This window comes from Cucurbita pepo, chromosome 19 (assembly GCF_057944985.1).
Source record: "Cucurbita pepo subsp. pepo isolate OVF chromosome 19, ASM5794498v1, whole genome shotgun sequence".
In the NCBI taxonomy this organism is placed as follows: Eukaryota; Viridiplantae; Streptophyta; class Magnoliopsida; order Cucurbitales; family Cucurbitaceae; genus Cucurbita; species Cucurbita pepo.
In genome coordinates this window covers 1,769,864-1,789,054 of record NC_141816.1, presented here as the reverse complement: position 1 = coordinate 1,789,054, position 19,191 = coordinate 1,769,864, and the positions used below count along the sequence as shown (strand labels likewise).

The window sequence follows — 19,191 nt, the reverse complement described above, 5'->3', positions numbered from 1 at the left end:
AAAAATTCTAAAAAACCCTAAATTTAGATCAAAACCAACTAAAAAACGATTCAAATTGGACTTGAATGGAAGAAATCTGCTAAACTAAGAATTGGGTTGAGCCAAACCATAATCGAGTTGGACCATGTAACAGCCCAAACTCAGCCGATATTGTCTGATTTGACCCGTTACATAATACCATCAGCCTCACGATTTTAAAACGTGTCTACTGCCATTTCATTCACAAAAAATAAAATGAATTTACAAGTGAGCATTATCAGAGTTACATGTATGGGTTCGTTCATAGATACCATGTACAACTTAAAACTGCTTCGTGAGAGGGAATGTTAATGCTTTAGCATGCCAAAGAGCAAGCCAAGCCAGAAAAGTTGTGGCCAGTTCAATTTAAGCATTACAAAGAGAAGATCAAGAACATCTTCCTGTCAAGGTGATTAAACTTGAGGCTTGGCAGCTTCTAGCATTTCAACTATAAGAGTCTTGACATCCCTAAAAAGATGCAATAGAAAAAGTGAGAAGAAATTCAAACAAGAGGGACTAAAATGACTAGAAGAAACTTTGAAATGGTTAAGATCATTTTTATCATGTTCAGGAGTATTCAAGCTTCATGGTAAGAAAATCATATTTAAAAGTGTAAAACCAAACACTAAAATTATTATATGAAAAGTTAACTCTTAATAAATATCACTCATAACAAATCATTTTCACTAAAATCACTCTCAACCATGCCCGAAACTCTAAATATTCAAGACTATCAGAGGTGCAGAAAGATTTTTCAAATAACAATCCTATTATCTCCACATGTCATCTATCTAACTCCTTAGAAGTCGAGATCAACCTTCACACCATAAACCAGGACTTCAACAGGAAAGAAAATAACATCATACAACTAGAATTGTAAATGAAAATAAAGATGGAAAGAAATATCTCTCGTCCCAAAGTATCTATACTTAAACATGCACTCTCGTGTTCGAAATTTAACAATTTAAGTTGTAATTTATGGATTAAATTAGCAGTTGTTACACAGTTCTCAGAAATTCATAATCCTCATAATTTCTTCCAGCATATTGTCCGTTCGTTGTTGCAATACAATTTAATGAAGTTTTATACGGAGAAATGAATTCAATTCATTATCACAATTCACACAACCAATAAATAAAAAATAAGCCGATGCAATGTCCTCTTATACTCCACATAGAATTTAGGTCAAATTTTGTTAGGTCCATGTACTTCGATAATAGATGGGTGAGCCTTTTTTCTACTTTTGTTACATCTTACCCGGACAAATGTATAATGTCTTAACCAGTTTAATAATGTTAGTGTTAGAAGAGCTAATTTCAAACTTAAGATTTTAATTTTTTAAATTCAAGACTGAACTTGAACAAATGGTGAATTATGCCTTTTATTAGTTAGATGAATTTCAACTATTTAGAGATCTACGGCAAGAAGATTGTTCTTACAAGCTATGATCGAGCAAGGTGCTAGTATTATGGTCGTAAAGTTGAGTTGTGCCTTCATTTTACTTTATTAGTTTTGGTCATTTTGCTCTAAGTTGATTTTTTTTTACTTTACAATTTTACGGTTGAATTTTGGTGTTCGTGCAGTTGGGTTAGTATGTTATTTGGATGATTTGTTGGTTGGTTTTTGGTTAATTTGCAAACTTGCTCTTGAATCTTTCCCTAGAATTGAAGAAACATTATTTATATTAACAGAAACAACTAATCAACAAATGGTACATTCAGTAGACAAGAAACATACAGGGGCAAAAAACCTTGCAATAGACAGCTTTTTGCCTCAGCAATGAGAATTATAGGGTAAGAAGTCTTACTTTCTATTTTCTGCTCGTCTTGGAAAAGGTACACGAAGCTTAAATGAATTCCCCTGATAACTAGCCTAAATAAACAAAAGAAAAAAAAAACACACAAATATACACATCTATTAGCCTTTGGAAAGTAGAGCTGAAGTCAATACACCTTTTGTTAAGATTTAAATGTACATTAATTAGTAAATATTGGTATTACTCCAATATAACATATCATAGGCCAAAATTATTGCGTCCAATTATCCATATTCTCATTTCCTCCAGTCAAAATTTATTAGTCCCCAGCATAATGATTACGGGTACGAACCCATAACTAATACTAACCTAACATGATCTAATATTTCAGCAAACGCACAGAGAACTTTAATTCGTAGGAATATTTTAGCAAAGACACGTAATAATAATTAGTTCTTATAATACAAACCAACAAAGGTTGAACAAATAATTTAGTTCGTAGTACTAATACCTTGACGTTAAAACCAAGGCTATCCAAATCTAGCATGATGGCTGAATCAACCTGCAGATATAAGTAGTACAGTCTCACATGAACAGTTCATCAAAAGCTTTAGCTACTAAACTTGAAACGGTTAAAAACCTTAAACGAAGTATAATTGCATAGGAATTATTATCAAAAGCTACCCTAGGCCCAGATACTCCGGCCAATTGTAACCGGGTCATTCAGCCCTGATCACACAGTGCAGAATCAGATTGAAAATAAAAGCAAACGGAGTCCTATGTGAACTTGATTTAAACCAAACATATAGATCTTTTTTTTTTTTTTTTACCGGAATGGACGTCCAGTGTCTCACAATCATCTTTGTATCTTCAGTATGATCCCTATTCATGTGAGACTGTAAATAAACAGAATCCGATTTAGAAAATATGTGATTCATGATTATTAATTGAAATAACAAGCAAGATTTAAAATGATGCTATCACCATGACAGGCTTTGCAAATTGAACTATCGGATCAACTTGTGCTGCCTTGTACTCTTCACTACTTAGTTCTTGGATTAAAAAGGTAAAAGAGCTAGATGTCAGTGTGACAAGAACAAGCCAGATATCAGAAGAAATAGAAAAGAGGAGAAGTAGAAAAGGCAGTCTATGTAAACAAACCTCCTGAACCCAAAGAAGCTGTTGCAACCCCCGACACGTATCGTATCACTTTCGGTTTGATGTACACAAATTGGAAGTCACCAAAGTCAACCTTCACATAAGTAGGAAGAATTAATTCATCTTTTATGTATAAACTGGAATAAACATCTCATGAAAAAACATAAGTATTCTGAAGATCGGTATAAGCTACCCAAAACGCATTTGGATGCTTGGACAAATATGCAGCACGAACAGCAGGTCTATCTTCTTCAGAAACCTAAATAATGAACAAGAACATAATTCAGATTGTCATGCTATTCCATTAAGGAAGAATAATACTTGTCCTGAAAGACACACATGAACAAACACGCATCTATAATCTATGCATTTCTAATGAATGCATACAAGCAATGAGACAGATCGACACATGGAAAGAAGAAATAAATACTGAACATAAGCTATACATCTTACAGGAACAGCATCACCATGAACAGTGACCACTAAAGTTCCCCTATCTTCAGGTTCTTTTGCCACGAGCAATGAACATTTTGGATTAGTTGCCAAATTCTGCACAGAACAGGAAAACCAAACTTTCAAAAGAATAAGAATGCTGCCAAAACCAAAATTTCCAACTGGGTGCATTACGATGAATGATATGCAATACCTTAGCGTGCTCTGCTAGACTGCTTACAGCAAGTATAGGAGTACCATCAGCATCACATGCAAAGTCAACAAAAGATCCAGACGGATAACCTTCAAAGCTCTGTACAGGAGCAAACCTTATTATTACTAAGGACTAAGAAACCAATCAAATGCAAATGATTTACAGAGAAATCAGATCTAATTGTACACTAGGAATGTCAATCACAAGTTCATAGTTATGTAGCGAATTCCGAAGACAATAGAGATAACACAACTAAAGATTAAAAGAGAGTGAATACCCTAGAAAAGGTGGAGAGCATGCCGCGCACACTCTGATCCAACAGTGTTCGAATCTCCTCAGCTGGCAAAAGCCGAGCCGCTTTTTCCTAAAACGTCACCAGCCACATACAACAAGTACTTGATAAATAAACAGTGTTGGATGAAAGTGTCACATCGGCTAATTTAGGGAATGATCATGAGTTTATAATCAAGGAAGACTATCTCCATTGGTGTGAGGCCTTTTGGAGAATCCCAAAGCAAAGTCACGAGAGTTTATGCTCAAAGTGGACAATATCATACCATTGTGAAAAGTCGTGTTCATCTAACATTGGTATCAGAGTCATGCCCTAAACAAAGTATTGTGAGCCTCGAAGGCATAGTAAAAAATGACTAAGACTCCAAAAGAAAAGGAGTCGAGCCTCGATTAAGGGGAGACGTACTTTGTTCGAGGGGAGGTGTTTGATGAAAGTCCTACATCGGTTAATTTAGGAATGATCATGAGTTTATAATCAAGGAATACTATCTCCATTAGTGTGAGGCCTTTTGGAGAAGCCCAAAGCAAAGCCATGAGAGCTTATGCTCAAAGTGGACAATATCATACCATGGTGGAGAGTCGTATTCATCTAACAAACAGAAGACAAGAAATAATTCAGAACAAGCCATCAAAACTTGAAACAGGCATGCATCACAACTTGAATCGGACAAAGCATCAAAAGAAAGAAATACCTGATGAGCTTGAATCAACTTAGACACATCAATTTCATCGCTATTAGCATCATCGCCAGACGCCACAGCCTAATCAATCAGAAGAACAAAAACAGAAGGAAAGACAGTAAATCTCTTTTCGTATACTATAAAATTGTTACTACATGAACGAAATCAGCAAAAGAAAAATAAACGCAACTACGAATTGATGGCTGAAAAAGAGGAGAGAAGGAGATACCTGAGAAGTGGACTCCGTTGACGCAGACATTAAAAATGGAAGACGAAAACGAAGACGAGGATTGAAGGAGGAGGCCAAAGAACGGGGAAAGTGAAAGCCGATTCGACCATTAAAGGTATTGCGCGAACGAAATTGGAAGGTTAGGGAAGGTGGCGTTACAGTCGCCATTGTTCACCGAACTCCAACTCCCTTACCGGCCGGTTCAAGCAACTCCACGCGGCACCTGATCTTTTTCTTTTTCTTTTTAATTATTTATTTTAAAATATATTTTCCTCCTCATTTTTTACAAATAAAAAAATAAAAAAAATAAATGTCTTTTCTCACCTTTTAAATAAATAGAAGAAAAAAGGAATATTAACAACAAATCACAATTAATTTTAACATTTTTCTTTAATATTAACTTAATTTGAATAAAATATGGACTTTCTCTTCCGTGATTCCCCTTAAAGTTTTTAAAATGTGCTAGAGAATCCACCCCCTTCGGGCCCATCGTCCTCACTAGCACTCTATCCTTCCTCCAATCGATATGGGACCGCCCCCAAATCCACCCCCCCTTCGGGGCCCAACGTCCTTACTGTGCCTGTTCTCCTCTCCAACCAATGAGGGACATCACAATCCACCCTCCCCCCTTTGGGGCCCAACGTCCTCATTGGCACTCTTTCCTTCCTCCAATCCATGTGAGATCGCCCCCAAATCCACCCTCCTTCGAGGCCCCCCTTCAGGGCCCAACGTCCTCATTGGCACTCTTTCCTTCCTCCAATCGATGTGGGACCGCCCCCAAATCCACCCCCCTTCGGGGCCCAACGTCCTTACTGTGCCTGTTCTCCTCTCCAACCAATGAGCGACATCACAATCCACCCTCCCCCTTCAGGGCCCAATGTCCTCATTGGCACTCTTTCCTTCATCCAATCCATGTGAGACCACCCCCAAATCCACCCTCCTTCGAGGCCCCCCTTCAGGGCCCAACGTCCTCATTGGCACTCTTTCCTTCCTCCAATCGATGTGAGACCGCCCCCAAATCCACCCTCCTTCGAGGCCTAGCATCCTTACTGAAATTTAGCACATCGTTCGTGATACCATTTGTAACGACCTAGGCCCACAACTAGCAGATATTGTCCTATTTGCGCTTTCTCTTTCAGGCTTCCCCTCAAGGCTTTAAAACGGGTCTGCTAGGGGAAAATTTTCACACCTTATAAATGGTGTTTTGTTCTTCTCCCCAACCAATGTGGGACATCACATGGGAGCCCAACGTCCTTGCTGGCACACCGCTCGATGTTTGGCTTTGAAATCGGAGAATTTCAATTGAGGCGCTCTAAATCGAAGAATTATAGGTGCTTCCTCCGAACCCAAATGTCGGTGTATGGTTTTCAATGAGACCTTGGTTGAAGTTGCGAATTTGCTAGTTGTAGTCTTACGTACGGTGGAACAAGTTATGTGCATGGATATAACCATTATAAATAACTTGAAAATTTATGAATTAGCTCAGTTAGTTTGATCAAATCATTTATAACAAATACAAAGTGGGTCATAATAGTATTAACATGATAAGACAACGTAGACATTTTAAGTTATTATTTAAATATGATTTTCTGTAATGTCAACCTCGTACTTTCAAGATCGCGCTAATTTCCTTGAATTTTTTCATATAATTAATATTTGTTAAATTAAAATTACTATTAAAAATGCAATATTTGATTATAAAGGCTTAGAGCATAAATCCTAACATAATCAACATCGATGAGTTCGTTGTAGACGATCCAGCAATGATTCAAGCTCTTTTTGGGTAAGCATCCTAGTTGGATATATTTCTTAGAACTTTTGGTAAAAAAAATATACATACATATATACATATATATCGTCACGTTGTACTACATACATACATATATATCGTCACGTTGGACTATATGTTCGGTTGGTCCTATACATACATACATACATATATATCGTCACGTTGGACTAAGGCATCAAACTAATCAAACAAGAAAAAATCAAGATAGAGACTACAATCAAATCGAACCTATCTTCGAATCAAATTTTCATTAAAAAAGAATTAAAATATTGACTTTTCGTGTTTATAATATATATATATATATATATTTATTTATTTATTTATTGACTAATTCTTTTTTTAGTACCACCTCCACTAACTCTAATACACAATTATTCCTACAACCTTTAGTGCTAATAAAGTAATATCTTAAATAAGAAACTCCTCATCCATTATCAAATTAAAGAATTAAAAAAAAAAGTTTGCTTAAAAATAAAATAAAAAAGTCAACAATTCATTAAAAAAATTAAAGTCAACCATTGATATAAATAAAAAAAATTATTGATTTTATTTTTATTTAATTTCATAATTATTTTATTATTATTATTTGTTCTTCGATCATTTTTAAAAATAATTAAAAAAATTTGAAAATACAAATTGAGTTATAAATTTTAATTAAATATTTAAAAATAAATAAATAGTTTATGAATTAACCATTTACTAAATTAAATATATTATCTAAATAACACGAATTAACCCAACTTAAAAAATTTATAATTAGGTGGAATTTTATCTCCGTAATTAATTAAAAAAATTTGAGTTTTATTTAAATGCATATTCCACCCTATTCCAATTAAATCGAGTTATATTTAAATGGATATAAATTTTAAATAAAAGTTTTTTTCCTAAAATCTCAGTCACTTTTACCTTTTCGTTATTTCGTTCTTTGGAGCCAGGTGACTTCTTTCATAAAAGAAAGTCAATGCCTCATTTGGGTTGTCATAATAATTATCAATTCACGACTCACTCCACGAGAACTCACCAGACAGATTAGGACGGCAATGATAGAGGAAGCTCCTGTTCCGTCTCCATCCCGTCCCAACACTCAAAACTAACATGACAATGGTTATTAATTCATGATTCACTCCACGAGAATTCATTGGACGGATTAGACGACAATGGTAGAGGAAGCCCCTTCCTCTGTCTCCATCCGGTTCCTGTTGAGATATGATTCAAAGTATTCAAAATGGAGATAGTACTTACATCTGCTAACTTTGAATCATGGGAGAGTGTTGAGATATGATTCAAAGTATTCAAAATGAAGATATGATTTGAAGTAGTTGAGATATGATTCAAATATTCAAAATACACACTCTAAGCATCAGGTCAGTAGACATTAATAAACATCAGGTAGGTAGACATTAATAAAGCACTGCAGCTTCTATCTATTCTTATCTATTCCTATCTATTCCTATCTATTCCCATATCCCTTCTTCCAAGGGTTCCCACGCTCAAAACTACCGGGAATAAGGAGGTCAAAATCGAACTAAATGATGTTTTTATAGTAATTGAAGATGTAATTTCTTGGATGCTATAGAACAAATACTAAATAGTTGAAGAAGCTAATGTTTTCTCATATGAATGAATTTCACTATGAACATTTCTATGTTCATCAATCATGAACAGAGAGCGGATGATCGAAGAACACTATTTCCAGAATCAACAACACAATCAAATCTCGAGAGTAAAAGAATGAACAAAATGAATTTCTTAATTACTCTCAACCTTCTCGCCGTGGTGATCTTTGTCGAGAGCCGACGAATTCAAATTCCTCCACAGGAATCTCCCGCTCGCCATGTCAACGAAAATCCAGAAACCTCTCTGAATCATCTTCTTCAATCCAAATCCGTCTTCCTCTACTCTTCGATTCTCACTTTCCAGCGGCGATTTCTCCGATTCGGCCGCCGGAAACAGGTCCGACGAAGATGAAGAAGAAGAAGAAGAAGAAGAAGAAGAAGAAGCGGATCTCCAGGCGACGTATCCGGCGAGAATCGCAGAGAGGAAAACGAGGATGAATCTGAGAGGACACATTGGAGGTGGAAGAGGTTAGGTTTCGAATGAACTTTGGGGAAATCGAATCGGAGAGAAAATGAGAGAAGAAGCGATGAGAATTAGGGTTTTATAAGTTGAAATTGGGGGAAGAACGCGTGATGGATTGATGAGCTATAGGAATTGCTCTGGAAATCGAGATTGTTTGACTATTCCACATGGATTGACTTTCTTGGGGGCGCCATGGTTGACCTGTTCAAGCTTTTTGTTTGCTTTGTTTTGGTCGTGTAATTTTGGGAACATGGGGGAGTAGGTGCCCTATCCATGGTTTCTAGATGCTTCAATTAAAAAACACGATCATTGCTGAACGTTGCCGTTTTTCAAAAATACCCTTCAATAACTTTATTTTATATATTTATTTATATATCTTAAAAGTTAATTAATTAAACTTAAATAATTTAAAATTTTGATATTTTTCATTAAAAAAAAATTAAAGATAATGATATTTTTATTATTTATGAAATATTTAAAAGTTAAAAGGTATTATTGAAATAAATTTTTAAGGTTTTTATTTTCTATAATTTAGATATTTTTTATAATTATTGGGCTTAAAAGGAGATTATAGACACAAATTTCGATTATGCTGAAATTATTATTTCTAAAATCATTTTCAAACATGCTATTAAAGATTGGGCTTGGGCTTTATTAGCTTTGGGCCTAAACCTTAGATTTGGGCTCAACTATCATATGGCCTAATTGACTGGGCCTAAATTTATAACATTTTTATAATTATCAAATTTTAATTATTTTTATTTTTAGTTCCAACAAATTTGAACCCTTAGAACAACCCTTGAACAGATAAGCAACAGTTTATTTCGATATTGTTAGTTGAACACGACTCTCTACAGGTATGATATTGTCCACTTTAAGCAGCATAAGCTCTCATGGCTTTGTTTTGGACTTGCTCAAAATGTCTCATACTGATGGAGATAGTATTCTTTTATTATAAACCGATGATCATTCCCTAAACTAGCTCAGGTGGGATTTTCATCGAACATACACCACATTTAACGCCTGAAATTTTGAGTTGGCTGGGTTGGTGACTCAAGCCTCCTTAATAAAATTCACAACCAACCCTCTATTTTTGGGTTGTGAAAAAACACCGGCTATTCAACACAAATCACAATACATCCCTTAAAAACGTCTCTAAAATAGAGATGGATTGTAACCCTATTTTCGCCTTGGTCAGGTTGACCTGATAAAAAAACGTTAACCTATAAACCGATCTAAATTTTCGATTTTCCACAAATTCAACTCAACCCAAACGAGAGAAAAAAAATCTAATCCAACCCAACCTTATTATTTGGAATTCACGAGTCACAATGCATCCCTAATATCTGTTAAAAACGTCATTCACGAGTCACAATGCATCCCTAATATCTGTTAAAAACGTCAGTAAAATAGAGATGGATTGTAACCCTATTTTCGCCTTGGTCAGGTTAACCTATAAACCGATCTAAATTTTCGATTTTCCACAAATTCAACTCAACCCAAACGAGAGAAAAAAACGTTAACCTATAAACCGATCTAAATTTTCGATTTTCCACAAATTCAACTCAACCTAAACGAGAAAAAAAAAAATCTAATCCAACCCAACTTTATTATTTGGAATTCACGAGTCACAATGCATCCCTAATATCTGTTAAAAACGTCAGTAAAATAGAGATGGATTGTAACCCTATTTTCGCCTTGATCAGGTTATCCTGATAAAAAAAACGTTAACCTATAAACCGATCTAAATTTTCAATTTTTCACCAATTCAACTCAACCCAAATCAGAAAAAGAAAATCTAATCCAACCCAACTTTTATCCCAAATCAGAAAAAGAAAATCTAATCCAACCCAACTTTTATTATTTGGGTTGAATAATCCGAGTTAATCTAATTGTCATATCATATGAACACCGATAATTATAACAACAATCAAGAGGTCAGAGATTCGAACCCGAGTCTCGTATATTATCTCGGACCCACTTAACGTAACAGCCAATAAGCCTCTCCCCCTCATAAAAGGTTGAGCCAATAAAGGGGCCAAAAGTTAGTGGTATTAATTAACCAATAATTTATGAAAATGGAGGGATACTATTTTAAGCAAATTGACCAAATGAGCTTTACAAAAAGTATGAAAAGCAAATGATTTAATTTAAGAACAACAAAAAGTTCAGTGGAATCTTGCACATGGAATTCCAAATTCTCTCAAACTTTGATTCTTATCCTCCCCAATAACAAATTAATCAAATTTTATTAATGAACGAGTGACGTGGATCCCACTCTTCATCACGAACACGAACTATCTCTAAATGGTCGTAGAAAAACCTCACTTGTTCTTCTCTTTTAATAATTGAATTGGATATGTTCGTTATAAATTTGGGTAGAGTCGAGAATAGATATTTAGAGTAGCAGTATGTTGTTTTATAGCTTCGAGCTATAGAAGTGTTCTTATGACCTGATAGCATTACTAAAAAAAACGCTCAGAGGTTCAACATAACGAAAATGCTCAGATCTAACGTAAGAGCTATAATTTAAATATAAATGCATCTTTCCTAGTTTCAATTTCATGACCTTAACAGCGACACCATCATTCGTACATGAGTGTCTTACTTTTACTTGAAAAGTAGCATGAGACTTGAGTATTTAAGAATACTCCGTAAGTAACACCACTGTCGGGATTGAAGAATGCAAACACAAACAATCATGCTAGACCTATATTTACATAAAAACATCATGACATGGCCTTAGGCTCTACTTTCGAGCCCAAACAGGGTAGAATGTGTAGTACTTCCATATACATAACCCATGCACACGTACATAAACCCACCAGGTGGGCTCGTATACATATCCTTGTGTCTGGCTAATCGGTGCTAGCGCACGCTCATGCTGCCGGACACCATGAAGGGAAAGGGTCGTATAATATCATGGCGAATATAAATATCGTAAGAACGTTTCAGTACTAATCATAACGGAAAAGTATCTCGATGCATGTGACATACAAAATGTATGAGGTCCCCATGACTTTAAATCATGGTACACTCTTATGATACAAGTCATACCTCAGTTCCATTTCACAGACATAACTCTCATGAATAACATATATAGCTTAATAGTAAAACCACTTACTTGATTGGTGTAAACCGAAGTTACTACTTTATCTTCAACAGTAGTCAGAAATTGTCCTTCGCAATCCAAATGAACCTACGAGAGCCCACAACATTGAGTTAAGATAAAACATACGATTCTAATTGAAATTCCACAACTCTATATGGACTTAAACCCGGTGCTCACATAGAGCTTCTAGAACAAACATAAATTTCATTTTGGGTGACGTCCAATTGTACCGAGATTCTATTCGTGTGTGTGACGGGACCAAACCAACAATTGAAAAATAAAACAAAACAACGTAATGACTATAAATTAAAGTTGATACTCACTTTTATCCAATGCATCAAAGCAATACTAAAGGAAGATAATAAAATAAGATGAAAAAAAGCTTATGACTTTGTTAAGTGAATTTTCACCTAACATTTTGGATCATAGTGATCATAATTAAAAACCAAAATTAGAGTGCTTTTTGTTTAAATATTTGATTGTAATATTAAGGTGCTAACACTTATTTATATTAAATACGTCGTTTAATTTATAGACCTGTACTAAGTAGGTAAGTGATACCAATGTACTCGACTTTAATGGAAATCTCGAAACGAGTCTATATATCAAATATATGGATTATGTTCTCCGGTATTCAAATTCTTAAAATGATTTCTTGCCCTCGATGCTCTTTTTGAGCTTGTGGAGTTGAAACCACACTAAAGGTATCTCGCTTAGGTCAATCTAATGGATTAAGACAAAACTATTCCTTCTCTACCTCTCTGTTCGAGTGATTCAATATTAATGATTCTTATCGCATCAAAATTTTCACTTTAACCTAAAAACTTGGAGAATTGTTTGTAAAAGTTAATTGCATATATTATCATTAATTTTCTTTCAACTTTTCTGGGAATAGTACTTCCACTAGTTCCTTTGAGTTCCTATCAAATGATAATCAGTCTGATCCCAGTATCCTGTCTTCCAAACATTCAATCAAGCAGTACTCGCCGCTATTCTATAGACGGCACAGAGCTCTTACACAACCCCTAATAGAAATACTGAACTATCAAAGGTTTGGTTGCCCGATACAGTGCTTTAAGCTCTGTCTTATTAACTTTAATCTTATCTTATAGAACTTCTTAATAAACAAACTTCCAAATGGGAAAACGGTTTTATTGCTTCGATCTTATCAAGAAAAAAGCCCTGACGTATATTAGAAAATACACGATTTCCAATTCTAGCACGAAAAAATGATTAGGCAACTAGGGACGCTAATGTTTTCCAACATCTCACTTTCTATCACACAATACCATTGATTTGTATGTCTCAAAAACTTCAAGTGTTGAAAAGAAATTAAAGTAAAAAGATTAGCCAAATTGGAGAAGGTAGCTGATGAACATATTCTTATTCTTTTGGGATGGTGCTAAAAGAAAAGAGGAAGAAGACACAATAGAGTTGTCTATTCAAGTGGAACTTATTCCAATATGAAATATATATATATAGATATATGTAAAATATCATATGGATTGATACACACATATCATCCACCTCAAATTGCTCCCCATATTAGATATCAACCAAATCATTTATGATACTACGACGTAAATAAAGAGATATAGTAGGGTGAAAGTTTGAATTAAGAACGATGTTCTAGAGTTACCTACTTTGGAACCTACATGCCGAGATCGTTGAAGTTTCTATTCATATATATTAGGTATTAGTTTGGATGCCTTTAATATATGTTCCAATTACTTTTATTGTAACTAGTTTAGTGAAACAGAACTATGGATGATTCAAAATCCACATGTTCTCGTGCAACTTTTAAAGAGAAAGTCTTCTTCAAAATTAACAACTTCATATGTATTGTATGTCTCGTAATGGGTTATGTTCTTCTATTTGTTCTCGAGAGTCAATGACTATTCATAACTATTATCTTGACACTAAAAAATAGCTATTACCTTGACTTTTCAATAGAAGAATCAATATTCTAATAACATTGATGCAATAGAAATGAAAAAGTGAGGTTCGTAATGATTTTAAAATCTTTTATAATAGGTAATCTAGTATCCTTGTGCATGAAAATAATCAATTAGGTCGTGGTCGGACTTTATTATGGATTTCTGACCATATGCTCCATAGGACCCTCTTATCTCTCACCTTTGTTCTTTAGTTAGGTTTAAGTATGACGAGAGACAAACAAACTCGACACCTGAAGTATGACCAGATACACAATCAATATCCATTAATAAAAGTATGTTCATCCTTGACACACTCGACACTTGAAGCATCTTTGTCGAAACATAAACCAAGGCCAAAGGGTCTAGTCGTAACATGCACGTACCAAATATAATCAACTTATTCTAGCATGCCCCTACTAATCGAGCCCCCAAGGTCCTAGTACACTATCACAACTCTACCTCTCATTTCATCCTCATAACATCGTTCTAATACAACTTTTTTCCTTCTTTGTTATTCAAGATATATCGATTTAATCACTAAAGTTGCTTTGACATTCACTATTATAAACTAGAGATCATACTACCTTGTCTTCCCATACAAGTGCAACATGGAATCTTTCGATAACAATTTTTGTTTGGGGTTTATAGAAACTTCACTACGTATATCCCAAGAATGCATTCATCGACAAAACTCTAACTATTTCCGTCAATAATAGGTATAGGTATAGGTATGACTAAAGTTTTTATAGATCAAAACGAAAAAAAAAAAACAAACAAAGGATATGGGTCTAAAAATAATCTTCATAAATATAATTTTATATAGGTACAATTTTAAAACTACATCATGGGAATAGGAATAAGAATAAGAATAAGAAGAATATATCCCAATCATTCCAATAATATTCCAATAATACGTATAATGATGCATACAAGCACTACATCACAAACCAAAAAAAAAGATGAACAAGCAACACTATCAAATGACGATGCCTATAATTGAGACATGAGTGAGAGAATGTGGTAAATACCTTTACGAAAGCATCATATTCACATTGGCAAGAACAAAATGAGGGAAAGAAGCAAGCCCAGCTTCTCACTCCAACCCACCAACCTGTCCAAATTGAATATCACGAGAGGAGAAAAGCTTAGTGGGAATCTGATTTGGAACTCACTCGTTATAGCCTAGGTAAGCTATAAAACAGAGACAGAGAGAAAGTCAGTGAGTGCAGAGTGACAAATGGCTGTGTGAGTGAGTGAGTTTGCATTATATTCTCATATTCACATTCTCTTCTCTCTCTCCGTGTGTGTGTGTCTAAAATTCTGCATGTTGGCTCTGAAATTTGATATGGGTTTGGCAAAGATTGGTGGAGGAGAAGGGTAATTTTTTTGGGGGATTTGGTATCTGATTCGGTCATTTGTTGTGTTGGGTTTTTTGTGTATAAATGGATACCTTGGAGAGTGGCTCATAAATCACCCAGAAACCTCTGCTCTGATCTTCATCTGTAGTTGAACTTTTTCAGCATTGTTTTTCCTATCTGTGAAGGCCAAGCTTCAGCTCTCCATTTTTGTCGATCTCCAAGGTAAATAGCTCAAACTGTGCTTGTTTTCTCTCTCTATTTGCTTGTCTTATTTGGAGCTAACACTGGGGTCAGCTCTCTTTCTCTCTCTACCTACAAATATGAAACAGAGTTAACCTTTAAATGAAAGTAAACAAATAGTTAAGGTTTCTCTGTTCACAATTTCAAAGTAGCTTTGGTATCATATAAGATTTTTGTTAAATGCATCATAAATGTCATGGACGAGTACTTACAAACATTAGTGCTCGCAAATATTGAACATAAATGTGAGATATCATATCGGTTGGAGAGGAGAACGGAGCATTCTTTATAAGGGTGTTAAAACCTCTCCCTAGTAACGCGTTTTAAAAACCTTGAGGGGAAACCCGAAAGTGAAAATCCAAAGAGGACAACATCTACGAGCAGTGGGATTGGGCTGTTACAAATGGTATCACACCAGGCGGTGTGCCAGAGAGGATGTTGAGCCCCAAAAGGGGGTGGACACCGGACGTTGTGCCAGCAAGGACGCTGGGTACCCACCGGGAAGTGTGCCAGCGAGAATGCTGGGTTCGAAAGAGAGTGGATTGTAAGATCCCACATCGATTGGAGAGAGGAACGAGTGTCAGCGATGACGCTGAGTCCCTAAAGGAGGTGGAATGTGAGATCCTACATCAGTTGGAGAGGAGAAGCTCGAAAGGGTCCAATAGTATTCTCTCATCCTCATAGGCGACAAATCCACCTCCCGATTTTGTATTTCTATACATGAAAATGATTTTTGTAAGAAAGAAGTCATAAGGTTGCTTAACAGCTTGCTCAATGTAACAATTTTAGAAAATGGATAACCCTTTGAAAGGAAGCTGAATCCTACACATATTATCAAACTCAACATGAAATCAGCCTCTATATCCTTTATAACATGCATGAAGAAATCAAGCCACCACTCGGCAGCAGGTTCATGGCTCAATAGAATCTTTCCAATTGAAAAGGGGAGAGATGAGTAGATCGTGAAATCAAGGGACAGATTCTTGAATCTGGAATCTTGTTCTATCAGGAAAATATGATAATAAACCTGCCTAACTATAGCTTTTTGATTCCACCAAAAGAAAGGCTTCCGTTTAAGGCTTTGGACTGAATCTATTCATAAATGGCAATCCTTTGGTTACAAATACATCAATATCCTTAATTAGTATGCTCTGGCTTGGGATTTTTAACTAATTACATAGGCTCTTAGGATTTTCAAAGTTGAAAGCTCCTCACTAAATAGTTCTAAGGTTTGATTTGGACGAACTTTGTTTATTTATTTTTAATATTGTTACAGTAAAGATCCCATTCCACCGAGTAGTTAGTGATGCATACCCAGAGAACTGACTTTAATTTCTACGTAGCAGCTACAGATTACTCTTAAAGAATCCTGGGATGCGAACCATGAACGCACTAGCGGCTACAAACAGAAACTTCAAGCTTGCTGCTAGGCTTCTGGGTCTTGACTCAAAGCTTGAAAAGAGCCTGCTCATTCCATTTAGAGAAATCAAGGTTCGGTTCCTCGTGTGGCAGTTTGTTTTAATTGACTAGATAGTATCAGAAACAGACATAATAATCCAACAGCTCAAAATGATGCATCTTTCGAGTGCACATTTGTAACTTGAATCAGCCTTCTGAACATGACAGGTTGAGTGTACCATACCCAAGGATGATGGCACATTAGCATCCTTTGTTGGTTTTAGAGTGCAGCATGACAATGCAAGAGGCCCCATGAAGGGAGGGATCAGATATCACCCTGAGGTTGGCTGTTTTTCTTCTTACCTAGAGTCCCTTTTCATAATAATTGAAATATCAATGCCCCTCCCTTGTATTCTTACCTAGAGTCCCTTTTTAACTTGAAGTTTGAACTTGAGACCTTGGATGATCCGGGAATCATATTTGAAGTCATATTTCTGAAAGCAATAGATATACCAATGCAGGTTGACCCTGATGAGGTAAATGCTTTAGCACAATTGATGACATGGAAGACAGCAGTTGCAAATATACCCTATGGTGGAGCCAAGGGAGGGATAGGGTGTGATCCCGGGGAGTTAAGCATATCAGAGCTGGAGCGTCTGACCAGAGTTTTCACTCAAAAGATACATGATCTTGTCGGTGTCCACACCGATGTTCCAGCGCCTGATATGGGAACAGGTCCACAGGTTGCCTACAAATTATAACACTCAACTTCGTTTCAAGTATTTGGATTGTTTCTCCCTCCTAATTTGAGTGTTTTGATTTGAACAGACAATGGCATGGATACTAGACGAGTATTCTAAGTTTCATGGCTACTCACCAGCCGTAGTAACGGGGAAACCCATTGTAAGTGGACTTATAAGGCTCAACTCCATACAATACTATTAAAAAAAACAAGTTATCAAAATTGACTTCTGCCAAACTAGGATCTGGGTGGATCTCTGGGCAGAGATGCAGCAACAGGGCGAGGCGTGTTGTATGCAACAGAAGCCTTGCTAAATGAGTATGGAAAGAGCATATCCGGTCAAAGATTTGTCATTCAGGCACGCCTTTACCTTGTTTCTGTTACAATTACTCGTTCAAAAGCTAACATCTATTTATATTATATTCTATTCTAAGTGGAAATATGGACGGATATGTCAGGGTTTTGGCAATGTGGGATCTTGGGCAGCCAGACTGATCAGTGAAAATGGGGGTAAGATTGTAGCAATAAGTGATGTAACAGGAGCAATAAAGAATAGCAATGGGATAGATATTCCAAGCTTACTAAAGCATGCAAAGGAACACAAAGGTGTGAAGGGTTTTGAAGGGGGGAATCCAATTGATCCCAAATCTATTTTGGTTGAAGACTGTGACATACTAATACCAGCAGCCCTTGGAGGGGTCATCAATAAGGAAAATGCTAATGAAATCAAAGCCAAATTCATAATCGAAGCAGCCAATCACCCAACAGACCCAGAGGGCGACGAGGTGAGCACATAAATGAACATCAGACCAGATGAAGATGTTAGAAAAATTAGAAATTCATAATATTTTGTCATCTGTAGATATTGGCAAAAAAAGGAGTTGTTATTCTCCCAGATATCTTTGCAAATTCCGGAGGAGTTACAGTTAGCTACTTTGAATGGGTTCAGGTATCCTTTTTTTTTTTTTACTCCAAAAAAGTAGACAACACATGCATATATGATATATAACTCAATTGAAACAAACAATACAAATGCAGAACATCCAAGGTTTCATGTGGGAGGAAGAGAAAGTAAACAAGGAGCTGAAGACTTACATGACGAATGGCTTCAAAGATGTGAAGGAGATGTGCAAATCCCATAACTGTGACCTCCGCATGGGCGCTTTTACACTTGGAGTCAACCGTGTCGCCAGAGCCACTGTGCTGAGGGGTTGGGAAGCCTGAGCAGCTGCTTTTCTCATCTCTAAATAAAGGAGAGATGCTCCACCCGCCACCCCAGTGGTGCTTCCTTTCCTGTTGAATTCTGCAGTACAACACTTTTTTTCAATAGTATTTGTTATTTTTATTGCACTAGCATGCAAGAAATATCATCTCTGCACTAAAAGATCACAAATAGATGGCTTGGTTCGGTATCCAAAGGAGATTTATGAGTTGCTTTTGGATAAGTGGAGGGATCCTGTCCACTTGCTTACAAACAGATTTTTCTTACTCATGAATTCTTGCCCTTCTTCTGTAATAAAGGTCAGTCTTAACGTGTATGGATACCAAACTTCCATGACAGTAAAAGAAATGAGAACAGTTTTAGAAAGTACCATACCATATGGACATCAGCTATCTTCATTATTCTGTTAAGAACACATAACAGTCAGAATATCAACTGTAAGAGAAACATGAGTATCGAAATTTCATCGGTTTTCAGCAATGAGTATCGAAATCCATATATAACAGATTGAAAATTTTCTGTTGCAATTTTTATCA

The 19,191-nt window shown here is 35.9% G+C and overlaps 3 protein-coding genes across 6 annotated transcripts; 1 reads left to right on the top strand and 2 right to left on the bottom strand.

The window, feature by feature from the left end:
- Positions 1-214: 214 nt before the first annotated feature.
- On the bottom strand, positions 215-5,021 carry LOC111780972 (non-canonical heme oxygenase HOZ, chloroplastic). Of its 2 annotated transcripts, XM_087120160.1 has the most exons (12): positions 4,779-5,021; positions 4,562-4,630; positions 3,856-3,942; positions 3,579-3,677; positions 3,386-3,481; positions 3,126-3,191; positions 2,936-3,026; positions 2,759-2,826; positions 2,605-2,670; positions 2,286-2,336; positions 1,826-1,890; positions 215-486 (listed from the first exon to the last, which is right to left on the bottom strand). In XM_087120160.1, exons 1-12 carry the CDS (start codon positions 4,944-4,946, stop codon positions 432-434), a joined length of 981 nt encoding a protein of 326 aa, XP_086976286.1. In that variant the 5' UTR covers positions 4,947-5,021; the 3' UTR covers positions 215-431. The 2 variants fall into 2 exon arrangements, with proteins under 2 accessions (XP_086976286.1, XP_086976287.1); XM_087120161.1 differs by lacking the exon at positions 3,856-3,942.
- Positions 5,022-8,218: 3,197 nt separating this feature from the next.
- On the bottom strand, positions 8,219-8,913 carry LOC147786592 (uncharacterized). Its single transcript, XM_087120211.1, has 2 exons — positions 8,325-8,913; positions 8,219-8,253 (listed from the first exon to the last, which is right to left on the bottom strand). Exons 1-2 carry the CDS (start codon positions 8,635-8,637, stop codon positions 8,219-8,221), a joined length of 348 nt encoding a protein of 115 aa, XP_086976337.1. The 5' UTR covers positions 8,638-8,913.
- Positions 8,914-14,752: 5,839 nt separating this feature from the next.
- Positions 14,753-19,021, top strand: LOC111781733 (glutamate dehydrogenase 1). 3 transcript variants are annotated; one of them, XM_087120135.1, is made up of 9 exons: positions 14,753-15,275; positions 16,646-16,784; positions 16,920-17,033; positions 17,213-17,434; positions 17,520-17,594; positions 17,675-17,791; positions 17,892-18,218; positions 18,296-18,382; positions 18,472-19,021. In XM_087120135.1, the coding sequence occupies exons 2-9, from the start codon at positions 16,668-16,670 to the stop codon at positions 18,655-18,657; spliced, it is 1,245 nt and encodes a 414-aa protein (XP_086976261.1). In that variant the 5' UTR covers positions 14,753-15,275; positions 16,646-16,667; the 3' UTR covers positions 18,658-19,021. The 3 variants fall into 3 exon arrangements, with proteins under 3 accessions (XP_086976261.1, XP_023518191.1, XP_023518190.1); XM_023662423.2 differs by having other exon boundaries at positions 14,754-15,275; positions 16,637-16,784; XM_023662422.2 differs by having other exon boundaries at positions 14,755-15,275; positions 16,640-16,784.
- The last annotated feature ends 170 nt before the right edge of the window (positions 19,022-19,191 follow it).

Bases quoted from the DNA above. Each gene is read 5' to 3' on its own strand.
- LOC111780972 (XM_087120160.1), bottom strand. From the start codon at position 4,946: ATGGCGACTGTAACGCCACCTTCCCTAACCTTCCAATTTCGTTCGCGC. The intron at 3,482-3,578 runs GTATTGCATATC...TGTTCTGTGCAG, and splicing joins GTCTAGCAGAGCACGCTAAG to AATTTGGCAACTAATCCAAA. The intron at 1,891-2,285 runs GTATTAGTACTA...TTGTTTATTTAG, and splicing joins GCCTTGGTTTTAACGTCAAG to GCTAGTTATCAGGGGAATTC.
- LOC147786592 (XM_087120211.1), bottom strand. From the start codon at position 8,637: ATGTGTCCTCTCAGATTCATCCTCGTTTTCCTCTCTGCGATTCTCGCC. The intron at 8,254-8,324 runs GTAATTAAGAAA...TTCTGGAAATAG, and splicing joins CCACGGCGAGAAGGTTGAGA to TGTTCTTCGATCATCCGCTC.
- LOC111781733 (XM_087120135.1), top strand. From the start codon at position 16,668: ATGCGAACCATGAACGCACTAGCGGCTACAAACAGAAACTTCAAGCTT. The intron at 17,595-17,674 runs GTAAGTGGACTT...CTGCCAAACTAG, and splicing joins TAGTAACGGGGAAACCCATT to GATCTGGGTGGATCTCTGGG. The intron at 17,792-17,891 runs GCACGCCTTTAC...CGGATATGTCAG, and splicing joins GTCAAAGATTTGTCATTCAG to GGTTTTGGCAATGTGGGATC.